Consider the following 23,988-nt stretch of genomic DNA (forward strand, 5'->3'; position numbering starts at 1 on the left):
TGTATGTGGAAAGATGGGGAGAGTGCTAAGCACATATACTTTTACACAGTCATACAATACATAGCTAATATCTCAGTTGTATGAAGGCTGTTCTTAGCAGATTTTGCACTTAGTGCTTTTCTAAAGGAGTCTAAAATAGATATATATGATTGGGGCAGTAGTACCTGCCGTTGAGATAGTGGGCATAGGTCTGAGATGGGAGGTGCTGACCTATAGGAAATGTAGGGAAGAAAAGGAGACTTGAAATGGTGAGTGCTGGCTATGAGAGAAGGACCTTTGGGTAGGTATATGCTGGCATAGGATAGATAGGGAGAGGTGGGATGACAGTAGACAAATTGAACTAACAGAAATCATTGCAGCCTATCTGTGGGTTTGGTGCCAGCACGATTTCCTGATAACTGGACGGTCTCATTGCTAGGAATGAAAAGAGGCCCCACTCTGCACTTGGGAGCGTGACTCTTTGACCCTTAGCAGAGCCTGTTTTCACACTCCTCTGATATGCAGCTTTTAAGCGTTCATTTCTTGAAAAATTCCACTTGTACGTTTCTAAAAAAAAAATGTTTAAATCTTTGCTTCTCTTCTTCCACTTGTGACTCCTATATTAATTTCCTCTCTGTGCTACATCATTTCCTTTTTCATGCTAGCCAATGAGGACCACTGGCCAAAGGTATGTAAGATCATTTCCCCCCCCTTTTTTTTTGTTCCCTTTTGTTAATGTGTAGGTCGTCCACCTAAATACAACACGGTGCTGGGGTTTGGGGCTCTGACCCCCACATCCCCTCTATCCAGTCATCCTGACTCCCCTGAAAATGAAAAGACAGAGACCACATTTACTTTCCCTGCATCTGTTCAGCCTGTGTCCCTGCCTAGCCCCAGCTCCACAGACGTAAGTAATTCTTGGGGAAGGGTTGGCTTTTGAAAAGATTTGTAGAATGAGCCACACTGGAAACTGCTTCAGATTTTGTTTCTTTAGCGTTCATTCCTTGAACACTGTTTGTCATGGTTCAGTGCAGTGAAACAGGCCAATGTTCTTTTACTCCCCAACCTTTCACTTTTACCTTCTTGTGCCTGTGTTATAGTACTGCAGATATTTCCTGTGACAGTCAGTCATTGACTGGAATGTTGGGATACACTGGGCATGCTTAGAGGAGCATGTTTTCTCAGTGTCTAGTGTCTGAGATCTTGTGTGACTGAATTCAATCTGTATTCCAGTGAGGAACTGGGAAGGGGAGAATGAGTCCTATTATTTAGAGAGACCGTAGTAGCAGTAAGTTGCTGGTGTTTCTGTAACAAGAGGAGGAAGAGAAGGAACTTCTTGGATCGCCCAGATAGCTGGGCACATTGTTCAGAGCACTGATCACAAGAGGTTCTCATGTCCTGGTGTGACTGAGTACACTGCCTCTGCACTCCCCACTCACGAGACTTTTCTTGAACAAAATCTGGTTATTCTGTTAGCATTTCTAAAGCAGGAGATAAAAATATTTTATTTGTCAAAATGCAAAGATTTCCTCTTCACAGCACAGCCTCTTTTGAGTAACTTTCTGAGAACCTTCAGATTGTCTCATTCTTATTCCTTGCAAAAAATATGGTGACAGAATTGTAAAGGTCAGATCTAAACCCTAGAAAGCAAATAAATGAAGTAAGGTTGAGTTTCCTCCCATGCCACTGATCTATCCTTCATTACCCTAAGTGACACTATCACAATAAACTACAATTTCTCTGAAAAAGGTGACTGCATGAAATAAGAGAAGGCCAATGTAACTTCACCTGGGTCTGCTTAAAGATCTCAGTATAAAGGAAATACTGTAGTAGGACTATACTGGGAATAGAGGAGTGAGACAACTAAGTACACAAGAATGCTCAGCAGTCAAAGTGCACTTCTAATCTGAAAAGTGACTCTGTAGACGTTTGTCTTTCTATTACTCCTATCATATGGGCTCAGTTTATAGGTAAAAAGATGCTTTTTTTTCAATTGCCAGTGCTGCAAACTACCCCTGGGATCTGAGAATCATGGTGGACTCTTTGCTTTGCATACATCATCAGCTGTAATAAAGGTTCTAAAGTCCAACATTGGTCCTCAGTAACTCCTGTGCTGCCCCATTGCCTCTTATGCACTGATGTAACTGCTTGGAACTGTGAGTAGCCAATTCTACTGACAATGCACAAGATGGAATAGAATCCAGTTCCCTCCCTCTGAACTCTAGTTACTAAAGTATGTTTTGACTGTTAGCCCTGCGGAGCTGGTAAAGTTGGCAAATGCGACCCTGATACACAGGGAGCACATCTGTGGAATAAGCAGGGACCCTTTTTAAAAAGTCACTTTTCAGAGTGGAACAGTATTTGAATATCAAAAAAAATGTCCTGACAGTCAGGTGCATGAGTCTGTGGAACAGACTCCTGAAGGAAAGGTGCAGCATCTCCATCTTTTGGGACGAAAATGTACAAACCATTGGAAATTATGCTGTAGAGAACAAGCCTGTTGCTGGCTCCAAGAGATGGACTGGGTAACATACTAGGTCTCTTCCATCTCTGATTTCAATGATTTTTTTTACCAGCCTTGTGACCAGAGCATAACAGTTCTCAGAACAGTGTGATGTGTTATCATGTGTATTTCAATGCCTAACTACCGCAGTCTAAGTTAAGGACAGATTATTATTCTAGTGTTCCCAGCCTGATTCTGAATTTCTTGCCTTTGGTGAAATTGCTTAATATTTAAGCTTAGTTTTCCGTGATTTAACATGCTTTTTAAATTAAATGATAGTTTTTAAAAATACAAAGACTCTAGAGGAAACATGCAAGTTGACACAATAGGTGGTTAAAATATATAACACCTATGCATACACTTGGATAACTTGTTAAAATTATCTCTCAGTTCTGCGTGCTATACTGTGTCAGCAAGTTAGCACGGCTTTCCCCCTGGAGTAATACAAATCTGTATACTAAAACACTTACAGACAGGTTACCCAGTTTGTGCACAAAGGCAACATTAAAACATTAATATTGCTGTTTTAATTTTTAAAAAGAATTCAGTCCCAAAGACTCCCCCAGTGCACATTTTCCAACAATTGAGCTAGACAACTTTGATTTTAAAAGGAAATAGATACAACAGCGATAGATGCCTTTTGAAATATCTAAGACCTATGAATTCTAGGAGCAGAAAATGTATCAGAAACCACGATACATGTATCATGAGTCTTTTATCTTAAAAACACCTCCATTAATTTGTTTTAAAAAATCTGTACTTTCACATTTACACTCACCAGAATAGTGACAACTATTCAATATATGGTCATTGCATAGCATATTTCGTAGAAATTATAATTATTAGGGCAGTCGATTAATTGAAGTTAACTCATGCGATTAACTCAAAAAAAATTAATTGTGATTAAAAAAAATTAATCATGATTAATCTCATTTTTAATCACATTGTTAAACAATAGAATACCAATTGAAATTTATTAAATATTTTTGGATGTTTTTCTACATTTTCAAATATATTGATTTCAGTTACAACATAGAATACAAAGTGTAGACTGCTCACTCTATTATTTTTTTTTATTACAAATATTTGCACTGTAAAAATGATAAACAAAAGAAACAGTATTTTTCAATTAACCTGGTACAAATACTGTAGTGCAATCTCTTTATCGTGAAAGTGCAACTTACAAATGTAGATTTTTTTTTTTTGTTACATAACTGCACTCAAAAACAAAACAATGCAAAACTTTAGAGCCTACGAGTCTACTCAGTACTACTTCTCGTTCAGCAAATCACTAAGACAAACAAGTTTGTTTACATTTACAGGAGATAATGCTGCCTGCTTCTTATTTACAATGTCAACAGAAAGTGAGAACAGGCGTTCGCATGGGACTTTTTTAGCCAGCATTACAAGGTATTTACATGCCAGATATGCTAAACATTCGTATACCCCTTCATGTTTCGGCCACCATTTCAGAGGACATGCTTCTATGCTGATGACCCTCATTAAAAAAAAAAATGTGTTAATTAAATTTGTGACTGAACTCCTTGGTGGAGAATTGTATGTCTCCGGCTCTATTTTACTCACATTCTGCCAAATATTTCATGTGATAGCAGTTTCGAATGATGACTCAGCACATGTTGTTCATTTTAAGCACACTTTCGCTGCAGATTTGACAAAATGCAAAGAAGGTACCAATGTGAGATTTCTAAAGATAGCTACAGCACTCGACCCCAGGTTTAAGAATCTGAAGTACCTTCCAAAATCTGAGAGGGATGAGGTGTGGAGCATGCTTTCAGAAGTCTTAACAGAGCAACACTCAGATGTGGAAACTACAGAACCTGAACCACCAAAAAAGAAAATCAATCTTCTGCTGGTGGCATCTGACTCAGATGAAAATGAACATGCGTCGGTCCTCACCAGGGCCGGCTCCAGGCACCAGCCCACCAAGCTTGTGCTTGGGGCGGCACCTGGAGGGGGGCGGCGCGGCGCTCCGGCTCCCGCCGCCGGGGAGAGCGGGGCCACGGCCGGGCTCACCGCCCTCCCCCCGGCGCTCTGGCCAGGCACTCCGCCCTCCTCCCAGGGCTCCGGCCGCCCTCCCCCCCCGGCGCCCTCCCCCCAGCCGCCGGGGAGAGCGGAGTCCCGGCCCGGGCTCACTGCCCTCCCCCCGGGGCTCCGGCCGGCCCCCCCCCCTCTGGGGGGGGGGGGGCGGCCGGAGGCTTTTTTGCCTGGGGCGGCAAAAAAGCCAGAGCCGGCCCTGGTCCTCACTGCTTTGGATTGTTATCGAGCAGAACCCTTCATCAGCATGGACGCATGTCCTCTGGAATGGTGGTTGGAGCATGAAGGGACATATGAATCTTTAGCACATCTGGCATGTAAATATCTTGCAACGCTGGCTACAACAATGCCACGAGAACACCTGTTCTCACTTTCAGGTGACATTGTAAACCAAAAGCATGCAGCATTATCTCCTGCAAATGTATACAAACTTGTTTGTCTGAGTGATTGGCTGAACAAGAAATAGGATTGAGTGGACTTGTAGTCTCTAAAGTTTTGCATTGTTTTATTTTTGAATGCAGTTTTTTTTTGTACATAATTCTACATTTGTAAGTTCAAATTTCATGATAAAGAGATTGCATGACAGCACTTGTATTAGGTGAATTGAAAAATACTATTTCCTTTGCTTTTTACAGTGCAAATATTTGTAATAAAAATAAATATAAAGTGAGCACTGTACACTTTGTATTCTGTTATAATTGAAATCAATATATTTGAAACTGTAGAAAACATCCAAAAATATTTAAATAAATGGTATTCTATTATTGTTTAACAGTGCAATTAATTGCGATTAATTTTTTTAATCGCTTGACAGTCCTAATAACTACTATGAGGGAAAATGGTCTTTTGATGTAAGAACAGGGCTGAAAGTAAGGCGATCTGTGTTCTGTTCATAGTCTTCCACAAACTCACAGTGTAGCCTTGTGAAAGTCCAATCATTTTTGTGACTCAGTTTCCCCTTCTGTAAAATGGGATAATGGTAGTTCACATGGGTGCTGAGACTTAATATTTGTAAAAAACTTTGAGATTCTTGGCTATAGAAATACAAAATACTAATTATTTAAGCACCAGCTAAATATTGATGTTGTATATGAAGACAAAGAGAAAGATACTGTCCTTTGCATCAAGGAGCTTACAATCTAATTAGTAGGGCCCTACCAAATTCATGGTCTGTTTTGGTCAATTTCACAGCCAGGGGGTAAAATTACTCAGTTTCATGTTTACATCTGAAATTTTACACTGTTATAACTGTGGGGGTACTGACCCAAACGGCGGTCAGGGTGCAAGGGTCACAAGGCTATTGTAGGTGGGTTATGGGATTGCCACCCTACTTTCGCCATGTTACTGGCAGGGGGGCTGCCTTCAGAGCTGGACAATCAGGCTTTGTCTTCACTACCCGCCGATCCGGCGGGTAGCAATCGGTCTATCGGGGATCGACTTACCGCGTCTAGTGAAGACGCGGTAAAATCAATCCCTGATCGCTCTGCCGTCGACTCCGGAAATCCACCTCGGCAAGAGGCGGCAGCGGAGTCGGCGGCAGCGCGGCAGCGGTCGACTTTCCCGCGTCCTCACCGCCAGGTAAGCCGACCTAAAATACGCAACTTCAGCTACGGTATTCACGTAGCTGAAGTTGCGTATCTTAGGTCGGACCCCCGCTGCAGTGTAGACCTAGCCTCAGAGAGGAAGGCTGCTGGCTGGGCGCCCAGCTCTAAAGCCAGCGCAAGCAGCAGCACAGAAGTGAGGGTCACACAGGGTATGGAGGGTGGGTTACCATAGGTCTGGTTTTCCTGGCAGTCTCCTGCCTGAGTGGGTGGGAGGTGACATCTGGAGCCGCAGCCTCTCTGTGCAGGGAGGTGATAGCTGCAGCTGCAGCCGCAGCCTCTCCACGCAGGGGATGACAGCTGCAGCCGCAGCCTCTCCACGCAGGGGATGACAGCTGGAGCCGCAGCCTCTCTGCACAGGGGGTGTGTGACAGTTGCAGCCGCAGCCTCTCCACATGGGGAGGTGACAGCTCAAGCTGCAGCCTCTCCGCATGAGGGGGAGCGGTGACAGCTTGACCCGCCAAGCTTCCTACAGCTGGGGGAAATTTCCAGAGATGGGTCTGACCCGCCCCAGGAGCAGCCCCTGCAGGGGAAGAGGAAGTCTCGTCCCTCCTCATCCCCAGCTGGGACTAGCAGCTGGAGCCCTGCGCAGGATAGGAGCCCCCGGCTCCATGCCAGATTTCACAGGGTAGATCAGATTTCACGGTTCATGATGTGTTTTCACAGCTGTGAATTTGGTAGGGCCCTACTAATTAGATATTCAACACAAGATATACTGGGATACTCAGAGAATGGTGCCAGCTTATAAAGATCTTAATTTATTATAAGTGATGCAGGTTGCCCGATGCTTTCCATTTTAAGACCCTGTTTTCAGTTGCTGACAACTTTGCCAAATTTAAATCGCTTGGGCTGAAACTTTCCACGATGGGTGTCTAACTCAAGTTGAAATTTTTTTTTGAAAGTTTCACCTAAAACAGTTCAGCTATTTAACACAACAAAATTAATGTTTTGCCCAAGCTAAAAAAATTTTTGATAACTGTTTTTGTTACAACCATGTTTTGGAGCAGGGACTCGAATTTTAGCATCGGTATAGCCTTTGAGTCAGAGATGGCCTTTTGACATCCGTGTGAAAATCCCCCCAAATTTGGCCACACTATATGCCTGTGAAAAATCTGTTTGCACATTCTCAGTAGAGGCTTGTTACAGTTTGGCAGCAAAATTCTCTGATGAATCCAGCTCCACTGAGCATGCTCCATCTCCTTGCATCTTCTACAAGCCGACCAGACTGCACATGCAGAATGACTAATCGTGCTCCATCCTGAGGCTAAGCAGGACTTTTACTGCAATTGCTGCTCCCAGGTTCCAGGAGTACCTGTGATACCAGGCACCAGAACTGAGAGCAGTTAGACTCTCTCTCCTGTGCTGTCTCTGCTGTGACACAGGCAGTTTGGAGGAGAGCAAGGAGACAAACTGACTTGAGTGCAGCAGGATAAGGAATAGGGTGCTGGAGGGGAAGAGATGCAAAGTGTGGGGACAAGGGCAGGACCTCTGGCTGGGAGGATGGATCAGAGCCTAGGAAGGAACAGAGTTAGGAGCAGGAGCCAGGAGAGAGGGTACAGGCACAAGAGCGGGGGGGGGGGGGGCAATAATGAGGGTCATGGGAGTAGGAACAAGAGGTAGGAGAGAGAGGCAGAAGCTGGGCTGGGGGGAGGGCAAGATGGGCAGGGTCAAGCTTGAGGCAGAGGGAGAAAGAAGCAGAGGCGACAGAGAGGTCTGTAATCACTTGAGTGTACTCTCCTAAAGAACCTGGAATTAATCCCATTATTCTGGAGTCTTGACATTCCTATGATGTCTAGTAAATAGCTCTAAAACCCACTGGCAAAGCATGTGTCTCCATGTCACTCTAGTGGCAGGTCTGCTTAGAAGAAAACAGCCATCTATTGCTACCAGTTACTGTTGGGCTGAAGTGGTAGAGGACTGTGCTGTGGATCTAAATATCCCAATCATGGTGATGACCCACGTGTGGGAGTCAATATGGTACCACAGGATGACATTTTTATCTTTCAGTTTTTAAGTTTTTAAAAAACTTGGGAAATTACATCCAAACAACAATGTTTATTCAGTTTGCAAAGGCAAGCCCTCAAATGTTAGGGGATGTCAGAATTAAGGTTGCCAGTGCAACCTTAATTCAGCCCTTTTGTGCATAGGCATAATGATGCTGTCTTTAAATACATGGTCGCCTACTCTTTTTTCCACAGGCTTTTTATGATGTAATATCTATCTATCTATCTATATAGATAGATAGATAGATATAGATATATCTAAATACAGAGGTTACACACACACTTACATATAGTGCTGATTTATTGTTATATTTATTTCTCTGACAGTGACACCTAAATTCCAGGGCCCCATTGTACTAGATACTGTACAAAAATAACAAAGACCCAGTCTCTGCCCTGAAGAGCTTAGGGTTGATTTTTTGTTCTGTCTAGGCTACAGTTGATGTAGGAACAGAGGAGGTGAGGCCAAAAGTGACTTTGTTACCTTTTGTGCCTCCCCTATTCTGGGGCCAGCTTCAGCCCTTCTCAGCCTCCAGCATGCATTACACTTGGCTGCTTATGGCCCCTCGGAGCTGTTTCAGAAGCCTGTAGTCAGAGTGCAGCAATGTAGAGGGGACATACCACACAATCTGGCCCATATTATACATATATTTATTAACAACAAATAAGACATGGGACATTTTCTGGGAATTAAATACTGGCTGGGGGGAGTTCAGGAACCATTCACCACCAGTTATTAATTCCCACGAAATGCCCTGCACTATTGCATTACTGCCTTGATAAGATGAAAATAGGGCTATGGATGTGTGTGTGTGTGTGTGTGTGTCCATTCCAGTTGGTACATATGGAGCATTACAAGAAAATTAATACCTCGCTTATTAACCCATCGTGTTACATGAATCATCACTCAACATTCCATTGAATTTAGAAGTTCTAAACCTGAACTTGTTGAGCAACTGATACTTGCATGAGAGATTAAGGAAATCACCTGCTTAGATCTGATTCTGCAGGATATCAGATGTCACAGTGTTTAATGGGTTTGATCCTGAGAGATACTGATCGCCCCGGCAACATGCAGAATGCTCTCAATTGCCATTATATTGAGTGGTAGTTGAGGATGCTCAGCACCTCACAAGATTGGGCCATGCATTAACGTAGAACTTCAAAAGGTCTAGGATGAGTTTCCTTTGAAGACTGGATTGCAGAGGATTTTCTGTTTGCCTTTATCTTGTTTCCTGTCTGCCTTCTGTTCCTTCTATGCATTCACACAATGCAGGAAAGAGGAAAAGGAAGCTCTTCCCAGCAATACAAATTTCATTTCAAGGGAGGCATGAAATCTCACTGATTTGCTTCTTCAATTAACGTTTAAGAACTCTCTTTAGTATTAAAGATTAAATGATCTCAGAACCCTACACTCATTTGATTCATGGAAGTTATGGAATCAAAACATGACACTGAGCTTCAAGAAAGATTGACCCTTTAGAAAACAGGACAGCAGTGTTAACCTTGGGAGTTAAGGGATGAAGAGCAGCTCCCGATAGAGTAAGACTTATCTGTCATGGAGTCTGAACGTTAAATCTCAGCAAACTGTATTTGTGTGTGATTTTCTTTGAAAATATGGTGGATCTCTTGCTGCATACATTTAATACATTATCCCTAGGGCCCTACCAAATTCACAGCCATGAAAAATGTGTCACAGATCGTGAAATCTGGTCTCTCCCTGTGAAATCTGGTCTTTTTTGTGCTTTTACCCTATACTATACAGATTTCATAGGGCAGACCAGCGGTTCTCAAATTGGGGGTCCTGACCCAAAAGGGAGTTGCAGGGGAGGTCACAAGGTTATTTTAGGGCAGTTGTGGTATTGCCACCCTTACTTCTGCGCTGCTTTCAGAGCTGGGCAGCTGGAGAGCGGCAGTTGTTGGCTGGACACCCAGCTCTGAGGGCAGCACCCCGCCAGCAGCAGCGCAGAAGTAAAGGTCACAATACCATACCATGCCACCCTTTACTTCTGCACTGCTGCCTTCAGAGCTGGGCGGCCAGAGAGTGGCGGCTGCTGGCTGAGGGTCCAGCTCTGCAGGCAACAGTGCAGAAGGAAGGGTGGCAATACCATACCATGCCATCCATACTTCTGCACTAGTACTGGCAGTGGCTCTGGCTTCAGAGCTGGGCTCCCGGCCAGCGGCCACCGCTCTCCAACTGCCCAGCTCTGAAGGCAGCGCTGCTGTCAGCAGCAGCACAGAAGTAAGGGTAGCAGTACTGCAAACCCCTCCCCCCATAATAACCTTGCAACCCTCCCACAACTCCTTTTTGGGTCAGGATCCCTACAATTACAACACTGTGAAATTTCAGATTAAATGGCTGAAATCATGAAATGTATGATTTTAAAAATCCTATGACTGTGAAATTAATCAAAATGGACCGTGAATTTGGTGGGGCCCTAATTATCCCTAATAAAGAAAAAATCCACTTTTTCTTGCCCAGCCACATACTATATAGGAGCCAGGCAAAGTCTAGAATGATTCTAAAATGGCAAAACTCCTCAAACGTGAAGAGGCTACTCAAGTCAAACTGGAACATTGCGTGCCCCGATAATTTCATACTAAAGAGGCATGCAGCTACAATTTGCTTCATTTTAGACAAATTAGGGTTAAGATCCTACAAGTGTTGTGTGTATGGAACTTCACTGAAGTCAGTGAGAATTGCATGTGCCGAGGGCTTGAGACATTGGGTCTTAGGTGTGGCAAGTTGCCAGAGCAGCCCCGCAGGTGAATAAAGGGTAGAATTTGGGTGTCCCTGTTCCTCTCTCTGTTTTTTAAGTTGTTTTCCTTGTGTGTTCTTCTGTTCAAACATCTATTTATTAAAAATCACAAAAGCATGAGATGGGATTGATGGGAGGAAAGAGAGAGAGGAATAAAGAGATAAAAACATAACCTAACCTTGCCATGAATTTTGCATTGTGGGGGAGGGTCCTTGGGGAGTGAATAGTTGGGGAAAGGAAGTGCCTCCACTGATAATGCAAAAATAGTAAAACAGAGATTGTTAAAAGGACACTATCTACTAACTTTTCAGTTCCTTGTGAAAGCCTCTTATGGCTAAAAATAACATTTTCCCCTCTTGGTTTTGTGAACCTTTGATATCCCCTCGTTCTGCCCCTCACAGGCCTTGGTTAATGATGAAGCAGAAATCAGTAGTCATTGTGGGGTTGGGGCAATGGATTTTAAAATATAATGGGCTAAATGTATCCTGATGTAACTTCAGTGAAGTTAAAGGAGTTACCTCAGGGATGAATTGGGTCCATTCTTTTTAATTTACAAATCAGAGCACTTTTCTCTTTCAGTATAACAGTTTGAAAAGATGTCACATATGTGCTCTAAATACTTACTGGTGTTGTTTTAAAGTTCAATATTGCCCTCTGTGGGTTTCTTAGGAAAGACTGTGGACAAGAGGCAACCTCATTTGTATGCTCCCCACATGGAGCTGTGCTTACATCCAAAGATTAGAAGGACCAAGGAAAGCGAGTATCTTACCAGTGCAGGCTGAAACTATTGAACATTTTCCTAACTAAGATGGATGGTGGGGTAGGGATTGTTCCTAGAGACTGTGGTAACAAACATTCACTAGGGCGTCTCACCTGGGGAGGGCAGAGGGAGTTGTACTTTTGACATCCTCGCTGGTTTTCCGGTTACACCTCCTAAAAAGAACTTAGCCGTATAGAATCCCATAGCTGTAGCTTGTGCTGAAGCGTTTACATTCAACTAGGATGTAGATGTCAAAGGTCAAAGTTCACTTTTTGCCTTCTTCTTTCTCACCCCCTTCCCTCAATTTTATAGGGCGATATCCATGAGGATTTTTGCAGTGTTTGCAGGAAAAGCGGGCAGTTGCTGATGTGTGACACATGTTCACGTGTGTATCACCTGGACTGTCTGGACCCACCTCTGAAAACCATTCCCAAGGGCATGTGGATCTGTCCCAAATGTCAAGACCAGGTATTGTTTGAAAGATAGGGAGTTACACACAGTGCACTTCAAAGATTTTCCGAGTTAAAGAAAATAACCTGATCACTTGGCTTAGTTAGATTGGAACAGCCTGACATTGAACAAATCTATTTGATCTGTAATTAGGCTTGTGTGAATTTCATCAAATTGCCACTGTTCGAATGCTCACAAATACTAAGCCTTTAAGTCTTGCTTTTGTGCTCCCAGACTCAGGGTCCTTTTGTGTTACCCTTGTGTTTCAACTCTGCTTTTCTGGGGCAAAGCACACAAACTTTTGGGAAAGGTTCTCTATGACCCATAAGAATTTTCCTGTAGCTTTTTTACTCAGAATTTCTCTGAAAGGTGGTAGTTCTTTGTCCAAAGTGAATAGGATATTTGCACAAGCCTACCCTTAGAGAGAAAATACTGAGCCAATGCTTCCTGGTAAAACCCAAACATTAGAGAGGTTGTCATTCCTGTTCTCTTTCGTGGTACATCCGGTGTCAGAATAATGACTATCGATGAATGACTTGGACGTTCTTCCCTCAAAATCTCTCTGTAAAAGTATACAAATGGTTTGGAATAATGAGATGATATTTCATCCATTAATGGCATAAAGATTACAAGATAAAGAAATAAACTGCTGTTTTCATTTCCCCTATTTTGGAACTTCAAGAATTACAATGGATTGCTGTTAAGCCATCAGCCAAAAGCTATTAATATACTGTCTGACCTAAGAGAAGGGTGACCAGACAGCAAGTGTGAAAAATCAGGACGGGGTGGGGGGTAATAGGAGGTTATATAAGAAAAAGACCCCAAAATCGGGACTGTCCCTATAAAATCTGGACATCTGGTCACCCTACCTAAGTGAGTGCCTTAGTAGTCCATGTGAGCCTCTGTTAACCAGATGATAACATAAGAAAGCAACCTGGCATTTCCACATGCATGTTACATAACGCAACAAAAAAACAAACAAAAACTCCCAGTAGATTAAATTACTCAACGTGGTTGTAGCTGAAGGAGGAGGGGGCACAGCCTTGCTTTCACACTCACCCCCACCACCACCACCAGCGCCGGTTTATGTTTTACTGAAAAGTTACCAGAAAATAAATTAAAAAGTGTCAGAGACATTTTGCTTTAGAGTGATTCCAGCCTCAGTCCCCTGGGTCATTCCTCTGGTGAGCTACCAAGATTCATTCTTCCTCCCTAAATAAGGTATCTTAAGAGGGAATCTGTTTATCCTCTTAAAGATAAGTATGATGCTTATCCTTATAAGGAGAGTTTGGCAACACCAGTAACGTGGTCCTGAGAGCAGGTGGAGATGGGAAAGTGTCATGTCTTATCTGTTTGAAAGTGTGAAGTTCATATGTGTGGTGCAGAGGCTTTCCAGGAACAACTTAGATCAGCAGTTTGTCTGAGCCATGAAGCCATGTTCCTGTCCTCTGGCAAGTTTGAGATCAGATACGTTGTCTTTTCATTCCTCTTTAACCTGTTAAGTGTCATGAGCAGAAGATGTTTGTGGTTATGAGGGAGTGAGAAAATGCTGACATTTGTGATAAATCGGCCTCTGTTGTGGAGGCTATAATACAGATGCAAATAATTCCCTCTGTTGAACCTTGGAACAGGATTGCAAGGCATTATGTTAACAGGTTGTGCCTAATGATAGCCATGAAAGAAACTCTTTTGTCTCACCCTCTCTTTTTGTCTCTTCCCTTTTTCTTTCTCCCTTTCCCAGAGGTAAAATGTGTGCCAGTTAAATGTACACACTCTTTTCTTTCAGATGCTGAAGAAGGAAGAAGCAATCCCATGGCCAGGGACTTTAGCAATTGTTCATTCATATATTGCATACAAAGCAGGTAGGAAAACAGAGAACACCTTTGCATTGCTTTCATGTTTGTAAAATGTTATTTTGGGAATGGTATTGGGTAGGACTTGTTTTAAAGAGGAAATTGATTACTTGATAACCCAAGTAATAATGTGAAAAGGGCAGTCTGGGTACTTTGTGAAAGCTTCATGTGACTCTTCATTTATGCAGGTGCAATTTCAGGTATGATCCAATGTGTCCATTGTATAAAGTAGCTTAGAGACTCCATCTGAAGGGCATAACAGGGACTCTTTAAATATTCATCATTGAGAGGATTATTATTCCCTTTTACAGCAAAAGAAGAGGAGAAACAGAAGCTACTTAAATGGAGTTCAGATTTAAAACAAGAAAGAGAACAACTAGAGCAGAAGGTCAAACAGCTCAGCAATTCCATAACAGTAAGTATTTTTCTCCGCTGTAATGCTACACTTGTTCTCTGCAGCCTTTTCATTCTAGCACCATGCAAGCAGGCAGAGCATAAGTCTGGAGACTGGTACTGTAGGCCTGATCCAACTTCCATAGAAGTCAGTGGGAGTTGGGTAAGCTTCTATTTGAGCTTTGCTCTTTCTCTTGCCCTTTGGATCTTTTGGATGTTTAAAGTACAGCTACATTAACTCATGCTAGCTGTACCTTGCAGATGTGCAGTAACCCATAATACCAACAGTTGACAAACATAACCCATGGAGATGTACAGTGGACTCTATGGCTCTTATTTTTATTACAGAGGAGCAGCCTAAGTAGCTACAGGTCCTAATATCTGATGCTTCATTTTATTCTGGGTCAGTAGGCCAAATTGCATGGTGGGACTTACAGCATTGGTGCATGGCCCCATCATATCTAAAATGAAAGCAACTGCAGTGGTCTCCATGTTACTCACAGGTTTGGCCCTCAGATTCCTGACAAGTTACCAAGGCAGTCTTCTTTTGGGCAAACTTTGGGTGCCCCTGCCTAATGTTAATTACAATTTCCCACACTTTTTCCCCCTAACCAGAAACTAGGTTTTCCACCTTGTTTTGTAACAGTAATAACTAGAACCTATGTGTTAGCTTGTAACTTTATCTCATCATCACACACAAGGTGGACTCCTAAGTCACCACATATAAACATGAACCCCTCAGGAGGTCCCATGTTAATATCAGAGAACTATAAATGCTAAGTTCTGTTCCATAGCCAACATTTGCGACATCATACAGTCCTTCTTCGAGTGATTGCTCATGTGTATTCCACAATAGGTGTGCGTGCTCGCCACGTGCATCGGTGCTGGAAGTTTTTCTCCTAGCAACCCCTGGAGTGGCACCTCCATGGCACGGTATAAGGGGTGCTGCACGCTCCCCCCACCCTCAGTTCCTTCTTGCCACCAGTGAAGGTGCTTTGTAACTGCTCTGCTCCAGCTTTCCTGTAGCTCCTCCCCAAAATTGCTTATTCGTTCAGTGTATGGTACCTGTAGTTAGTTAGTTAGTTTAGTTAGTTTAGTTTAGCTAGAGCGCCCGGGCTGGGGCATGCCCCATGCCCCAGGTTTTAAGTCGTGCAACACTTGTAGGCGATCTGTGCCACTGAGTGATCTGCACGGGGACTGTCTACGCTGTTAGGGGGAACCCATCTCAGCAATCGCTTCAAGATTTGCAAGTCGTTTAATCCTCAAACCAAGAGAGAAAAGGACATTAGGCTCCAGGCTATCCTGATGGAGTCGGCGCTGACACTGGCTCCGGCGCGCTGCTCCGAGTCGGCACCGCGGTGTCGGTGCGCGGCGACCCTCTGGCACCATCGACTAGTCGACACCGCTCCCCGTCCACGGGGCACGCCAAGAAGGCTAGGAAGAGGCCTTCACCGCGGCACCAGAGTAAACCCGGGACAGAGGCTAGACCCACGTCGGGCAGTCCTTGATCCCCACTGGCCTGTAGGCCTCCGACTCAAGTCGACGGAGTAGCCCGGCCCATTCGGAACAGGCCTCCCCAGATGTCTGGATGCCCTCCACACTGGAGGCCCTGCAGGCGGCCCGGATTATGTCGTGTTCATACCAGTACCAGGAGCACTGCCGATGTTGGCCCCGCGCTCCAGGGGCAAGCCGCCGCTGGGATCGCCGCCCAGCGACCGTTCAGGGCAAAGTCCACGTGGCTCACCCTCGACGCCCACCAGGCTGTCTGGTTGGGTTCCGTCTGACCGAGACTCTCGGCACCGCTCCGCCTCGAGGAGCGAACACCGACGGGACCACGCCACGGCACCGCCTCCGCAGCCCCGGGCATCGATCACTAGTGTCTCACCGTTGCAGGTCCACCCGCCGTAGCCGATCATGGAGCAGGATCGCGGTCCCATGGTCAGCATCGCTCCCGGCGCCGCCGCTCCTCACAGTCCAGGGACAGTGGCAGGTCGTATGTCAGCCCGGCCTCCCTTCGTAGTCGTCCATCGATGGGTCGGGTCAGGCCAGCCAGGCTGAACAGCCGGCTCCGCAGCAGGTGCAGTGGCACCGGGCCCTGTGGCCGGCCCAATGGTACCAGTGGGCACCGTGGCCCCCGACAGCCCCTGATGGGGGCTCACTCGGTGACTGGAGCTTCAGAAGGACCATCGGCCTCCCTCTCCAGACCTCCAAGGAAGGAGTCGGTGGGACGTACATCCTCGGCACCATGCCCGGAGACCGACCAGGTGGTGGACCCTCCGGTGCCGGTGGACACCCAAAGTACCGCGTTGGTCTCCTCATCCTCCCCGGATGAGGCGATTACGGCCCCTCCTCCATCCATCCCGCAGGAGGACTTTAGGGCCCACCAAGAACTCTTAAAAAGGGTGGCATCAAGCCTCCACCTCCAAGCAGAGGAGATGGAGGAGCCCTCGGACTCCCTGTTTAACGTGCTGTCCTCCTCGGCACCGGGCAGGGTGGCCTTGCCTCTCCATGAAGGGGTGGTGAAAATTTCAAATGCCCTGTGGCAAACCCTGGCCTCATTGGCCCCCATCTCTAAGATAGCGGAATGCAATTTTGTACCCGCCAAGGGGCATGAATACTTATACACCCACCCTGCTCCTAACTCCCTGGTGGTCAAGTTGGTCAGCCAGAAGAACAGCAGGGCCAACCAGCCCCTACCCCGAAAAATAAAGATTCAAGGAGGCTGGACTCTTTTGGAAGAAAAATGTATTCGTCCTCGAGCTTCCAGTTACGGATGGCAAACCACCGGGCTCTCCTGGGCCGGTATGAGTTCAATCTGTGGGGCTCCCTGCCCAAGTTCGAGGACTCCCTCCAGGAGTGCAACAGGAAGGAGATCAAAGCGCTGGTGGAGGAGGGTACAGCGGCTGCCAGGGCAACCCTGCAGGCAGCTTCGGATGCAGCGGACAAGGCTGCGTGGTCCATGGCCTCCGCGGTGTCCATGAGAAGGGCGTCATGGCTCCTGCTCTCTGGGTTGTCCAGCGAGGCGCAGACCTCCCTGCAGGACCTCCCGTTTGACGGCAAAGCTCCGTTTGTGGAACAAACAGATACAAAGCTGCATGGCCTGAAAGACTCCCGCACGACTCTCCAGACTCTGGGTCTCCATGTTCCGGCTCCAGCTAAACCTAAGTTCAAGCTGCAGCAGAGTCCCATTCAGGCCCCACACCCAAAATACGAGACCGCTTATAAGAAGTCGCAGGACTATAAGAGGCACCCACAGAGGCAGTCTCGGCCTGCCCCCCAGCCTGGGTCCTCCAAGGGCAAGCAAATGGGGAAAAGGCGGTTTTGACGGGATGCCCAGGGGCGCCCTGCCAGTTCTCATCAGGGATCCACCCTCAATAAAGCTTCCCTTCTCCAATCGGTTGTGTGCTTTCCTCCCGGAGTGGTCGCGGCTGACTTTGGACCGATGGGTCCTCAACACCATCTCCCGGGGCTACACCCTCCAGTTTACTTCCTTCCCTCCCAACCACCCCCGTCCCTCCTGGGGGACTCCTCGCACAAGGCTCTGCTCGAGCAGGAGGTGGGGCGGCTCCTGGGCCTAGGAGTGATGGAAGTGGTACCTGGGGAGTTCAAGGGCAAGGGGTACTACTCCTGCTATTTCCTTATCCCGAAGGCCAAAGGGGGGCTCAGGCCAATCTTGGATCTGCGAGGCCTGAACCAATACATGGTGAAGCTCAAGTTCTACATGGTCTCTCTGGCCTCCATCATCCCCTCCCTGGATCCCGGGGACTGGTATGCCGCCCGCGATCTGCAGGACGTGTACTTCCACATTCATATATTTGAGGGGCACAGATGCTTCCTCCATTTCACAGTGGGGCAGGAACACTACCAATTTATGGTCCTCCCGTTTGGCCAATCCACTGCCCCCAGGGTATTCACGAAATGTATGTCGATGGTTGCGGCCTACCTCAGGCGCCGAGGGGTCCAGATCTTCCCCTGTCTGGACGACTGGTTGGTCAAGGGCACCTCCCGGTCACAGGTGCGGGATCATGTGGCGCTCCTTCTGTCCACATGCACCACTTTGGGCCTGTTGGTAAACAACACCAAGTCCACATTAGTTCCAGTTCAACGCATAGAGTTTATCGCAGCAGTCCTGGATGCATCATCGGCCAGAGCCTCCCTCCTACCGGACAGGTTCAAGACCCTGAAGGGGCTCATAGACACGGTCACAAGGTTTCCGGTGACAACAGCCAGAGCATGCCTCCAGCTCTTGGGTCACATGTCGGCGTGCACATATGTGGTCCTTCATGCCAGACTCAGGATGAGGCCCCTCCAGCTCTGATTGGCCTCTGAGTTCTCCCAGGCCAGGGACAGGATGGATAAAGTCCTCACAGTACCCAAGCCAGTGATCACCTCCCTACAGGGTAGTCCTCTCCGAGAAACATGCTCCAAGGGGTCCAGTTCAGGGGCAGGCCCCCCGTCACTGGAGCTGATGTCCGATACATCGAACCTGGGATGGGGGGCCCATGTGGGGAACGTTCAGACCCAAGGTCTATGGTCGGCTCAGGATCTGACCCTCCACATAAATGTCAAGGAGCCCAGGGTGGTACGGCTGGCGTGCATGGCCTTCCGCTCGCACCTGGAGGGCCGGGTGGTCAGGGTCCTCATGGACAACACGGCCTCAGTGTTCTACATCAACAAGCAAGGCGGGGCCCAATCCTTTGCTGCGAAGCCCTCAGGCTGTGGGATTTTTGTATAGCCCACGACATCTGCCTACAGGCCTTCCATCTGCCGAGTGCCCAGAACGCGTGGGCAGATCGCTTGAGCAGGGACTTCTCCTCTCAGCACGAGTGGTCTCTCCACCCAGAGGTGGTGTACAGACTTTTCCAAGTGTGGGGAACTCCCCAGGTGGACCTGTTCGCGACTCGGCAGAACCGTCGCTGCCCCCGGTTCAGCTCTGGCGGGGTGGGAGGGCGCTATCTCTGATGCCTTCCTCCTGTCCTGGTCAGGCCAGTTTCTCTGCCTTTCCCCTGTTCCTGCTGATCGGCAAGGTCCTGGAAAAGATAAAGACGGACAAGGCTGGGGTCCTTCTGATTGCCCCGGCATGGCCCAGGCAGCATTGGTACGGGGCCCTCACGGGCCTGGCGGTTGCCCCACAGTGGCCATTGCCGTCCCGCCCGGACCTGCTCTCCCACCCTCCACCCCAACCTAGTGGCAATCCACCTCACGGCGTGGCTGCTCAATGGTTAGGTCGGGAGGAAAGGATGTGCTTGGAAGGGGTTCGGCGTGTCCTCCTATAAAGCAGGCTGCCCTCCACGCGCCAAGCGAGCCTACTTGGCAAAGTGGTCTCGGTTTTCCAGATGGGCGGACGAGCGGGGTCTTTCCCCAGTGGCCACCCCGATCCAGCTTATTCTGGACTATCTCCTTCACCTTAGAGCCTAGGGCCTGGCACCCTCGTCAGTCAAGGTGCACCTGGCGGCCATATCGGCCTTCCATCCGCCGGTGCAGGGCCACTCGGTATTCTTCCATGCTATGACTGGCCGATTCCTTAAGGGGTTAGATCGTCTCTTTCCATATGTTAGGCCCCCTGCCCCACAGTGGGACCTAAACCTGGTGTTGGCCCATCTCACGGGGCCCCCGTTTGAGCCGCTAGCCACATGCTCCTGGTCACACCTCTCGTGGAAGGTGGCCTTCCTGGTTGTGATCACATCAGCTAGGCGGGTCTCAGCACTCAGGGCCCTGACCTCCGAGCCCCCATACACGGTGTTTCATAAAGATATGGTCCAGCTCCACCCGCACCCTTTGTTCCTCCCGAAGGTGGTCTCTGCCTATCACATGGGTCAGGACATTTTTCTGCTGGTCCTCTGCCCCAAGCCCCATGCGTCAGTGAGGAGCGCTGCCTCCACATGCTGGATGTGAGACGAGCTCTGGCTTTCTACCTGGAGTGGACTAAGCCGCTCAGAAAGTCCTCGCAACTGTTCATCGCCTCGGCCGAGTGCATGATAGGTCGGCCGATCTCCACTCAGCAGCTCTCCAACTGGATCACCTCGTGCATCCGTACCTGTTATGACCTGGGGGGAATCCCTCCACCGCCAATTGTGAAGGCACACTCGACTCAGGCACAGGCCTCGTCGGCTGCCACCTTGGTCCATGTCCCCAGTCAGGACATTTGTAGGGCTGCTACATGGTCTTCAGTTCACACGTTCACCTCACACTATGCGATCGTCTCCCAGACCAGGGATGACACCGGGTTCGGCAGGGCTGTGCTCCGGCCTGAGAAATTGTGAACTCCTACCCACCTCCAACAGATATAGCTTGGAATCACCTATTGTAGAATGCCCATGAGCAATCACTCGAAGAAGAAAAGACAGTTACCTTTCCGTAACTGGTGTTCTTCGAGATGTGTTGCTCATGTCTATTCCACATCCCGCCCTCCTTCCCCTCTGTCAGAGTTGTCTGGCAAGAAGGAACTGAGGGTGGGGGGAGTGCACAGTGCCCCTTATACCGCGCCATGGAGGCGCCACTCCAGGGGTCACTGGAGCGCTCCCCTACGGGTACTGCTAGGGGAGAAACTTCCGGCACCAGTGCACGTGGCGAGCACACACACCTGTTGTGGAATAGACATGAGCAACACATCTCAAAGAACACCAGTTACGGAAAGGTAACTGTCTTTTCTAGTGTATTTCACTGTACTCACCCTCACATACTTTGGGATATTTTTTTTCTATTAAAAAAAATATTTATAAGGTGTCTGATGTCCAAAGATATCTAATGCTGAACATAGTAGAATAACTCAGATAAATAATATATATGGAAAGGCTACCTATATCCTTTTAAGAAAGTAAATATCATAGTGGTGAAAGGTGCTGGATTAACAGCTTTGGGGACTAGAATGTTCTCTTTATCACCAGAAGGCTAGGCTGACCTGACCTGACCTGGCAAGCAACAGTGCATGGGCAGCACCCACTTACCGATGTGCTTCAGCCCTGACCTAGAAGAACTATTTATAGGTGAAGAGGGCAGTCCACTCTCCATGGACCACTCATTATTTACCTCTTAACTCAAACTGCCAACATGGGGTCAATTAGTTCCAGTTGTGGTGGTGATTTTTCTACTGCTGTCATATATGTGTTAAAAGTTGGACTCAGACCAGGAGGGTTTGAAGATCAATGTAGACAAAAGGCTTCAAAACTTTTTTTAAAAAGATACCATCTTTCTGCAGGACATCTGTTGGGGCCTATGTGGTTTATACATCATTAAATTGAACCACATCCGTAGAGAAGGTATTGGCTACCTTCTCCTTTTTCTTTTAGTGAGTTTCAACCATGGACTCCTGACATCAAGTGGTTAAGTTAAATTGCCTTTCCTGTTGTTAGAGCTTCTTGATTTTTTTTTTGTAACATGCAAGAAAAAAATGGCAAGAAAATAAGATTTTTAAATGAAGAGGGCACTGCATCTATCTCTTCAAGTCCCCCTTTTTATTTATGGGGAGGGAATGATGTTTCTGCTAAAATAGGCAAAACTGTATGTGAAAGCAAGGCTCTATCCCATTAGCAGGACATATGTGCTCTCAACAAGGTCAGCTCTTACAGGATGCCTGCATTTGCAGATCTGAGTTGGAGGAATTTCAGAAATGCAATACTAATAGAAAATAATCAAAACTTGCTAATTTCAGCTGGACATTAACCCCATATTTTCCTCCAGAAGAAACACAATAGGATGGAGGCATCTCTGGTGATTTCCTAATCTGTAAGGGAAATGACATAAATGGGGGCAGAGCAGGTGGTAGTTACCTGCTGGCAATTTAACTTATCTGTCTGTAAATATTAATTAATTTGTGTGTGCAGCTTTGAGGTTTGTCTTCCTCCAAGCTGGGAAAGTGAACTTCCAGGTGCAGCCATTTCTGGAACTCTCCTCCTTGCTAGATGCCTATACCTGGGTTGATGAAATCCAAATTCCTTTCCTTACCCTCTTCCATTCTGCTAATTATCCTTATGGGTGTAATGGTTGAGCTTTTTGTTGTTCTAATTTGCTGCAGAAATGTATGGAAATGAAGAATACCATCCTGGCAAAACAGAAGGAGATGCACAGCTCCTTGGAGAAGGTAAAACAGCTGGTCCGCCTCATCCAAGGCATTGACCTTTCAAAATCCATAAACTCTGAGGTCAATTCAGTAGCCATCTCCAATGGCATGGACTCAACTAACAATGCTAATGCTGCCGCCTCCACCCCAGCCCCAGCCCCAGCCCCTTCCCAGGGCTGCATGGTGAACTGTAACAAAGGCGATGAGACTAAATAACACAGTGGAGTAAGAAGGAGCCGAGGGAGGTGGCGGCGAGGAGGAGCAGCAAAATAATGAAACTCTAGAAAAGCAAAACCGGATTTCTTCTGGAAAGTGCAGAATTCTTTAGTTCTTTGGTTCCAGAGAGAGCGTGAAGATGCTTGTGCCAGGCGGCACCGGAGTTTGCCAATTGATCCTTCTTATTCTGTGTGTACATGCAAAGTTTGGATCATGTTACATGAATAGTGCCAGCTGGGGGTTCTTTGCCAGCACCATGCCAAGTGAAATAATATATTTACTCTCTCTATATTTTACACCAGTGTGTGCCTGCAGCAGCCTCCACAGCCACTATAGGTTTGTTTTATTTTTGTTTGGGGTGAGGAGCAGGGATGAGGGAGGAGAGCAGGTTTCAAATCCTTATTTGCAGAACAGTTTGTTTAGCTAGGGAGAAAATAAGTCCAAAGAGCCTGTGGGCTTTTCCTGTTTCTAAACTCTCAGTACTATTAAACCAAAAAACAGAAGTATAAATTAACAAATCCCAGTGCCCAGAGGGGACAAGTCTATCAAATAAGCAGTATTTACTATTGTTTAGACAGGAGATGTACAAAACAAAATGGGGATGGATTTTTCACTGAGTAACGAGCACATGTGCAGGCTGGGGATTTTCTGTCCTGTCAGCTTTGGGTTAACCCTGTTTCTTCACACTAGACAAATGAAATGCATTGGAGAATTGGATTGGTTTGGATCTTCAAGTTGATCCAGGAAGCCTTTGTTGGGAGAGGGAGAAGAGGGGACCAAAATGGTTGAGTTGAAGCATTGAAAGGGGGTGTCTCAAGGGAAAATGTGCATCAATGACTTTACTTGAAAACGAGGTTCCAACCCTTTTCTATATTTATAAAACAACAAAAATATCCTGAACAAAGCAGCACATGACCCAGATGTGTGAACTGAACAGAGAAATGTCCTTTTCTTTCATTTCCTCTCTTTCTTTTGGTAACGAAAAATAAATAAGGAATAGAAAAGCTGTTATTCAGGCTGACAGTCTAATTAAAGAGGTAGATGGGACCTTGCATGGTATAGATTAGAAGTAATAGTGTCAGTGAGATACAGTGAGTCTTTGTGAGTCCTTGTGTCATCGTTTTGGGCACTGTTTTTTTATGCAAGGGCAAAATCTTTGTATCTGGGGAAAAAACAACTTTTTTAAAATTAAAAAGGAAAATAAAAGATATTGAGGTCTTCCTAGTGTTACTTAAAATAAGATCAAGGTAAGAAACATTGTAAAAATTATAAAAGTGCTATTTGTTTCCTAAACAAGTGATTTCTATTAAAAAGGTGTCAGAACTGGAGAAAATGCTGTGTGCTTAGAATTTTTTGA

The 23,988-nt window shown here is 46.5% G+C and overlaps 1 protein-coding gene across 1 annotated transcript in view; it reads left to right on the plus strand.

Moving 5' to 3' along the window:
- PHF21A (PHD finger protein 21A) overlaps positions 1 to 22,631 on the plus strand; it is a 273,573-nt gene extending 250,942 nt beyond the window's left edge. The window contains exons 15-19 of the mRNA XM_065403270.1: positions 723 to 886; positions 11,973 to 12,128; positions 13,897 to 13,972; positions 14,275 to 14,378; positions 22,371 to 22,631. Coding sequence (XP_065259342.1) covers positions 723 to 886; positions 11,973 to 12,128; positions 13,897 to 13,972; positions 14,275 to 14,378; positions 22,371 to 22,631 — 761 coding nt within the window. The remainder of the gene's footprint in view (positions 1 to 722; positions 887 to 11,972; positions 12,129 to 13,896; positions 13,973 to 14,274; positions 14,379 to 22,370) is intronic.
- The last annotated feature ends 1,357 nt before the right edge of the window (positions 22,632 to 23,988 follow it).

The sequence above is a fragment of the Emys orbicularis genome, chromosome 4 (genome assembly GCF_028017835.1).
Source record: "Emys orbicularis isolate rEmyOrb1 chromosome 4, rEmyOrb1.hap1, whole genome shotgun sequence".
Classification (NCBI taxonomy): Eukaryota; Metazoa; Chordata; order Testudines; family Emydidae; genus Emys; species Emys orbicularis.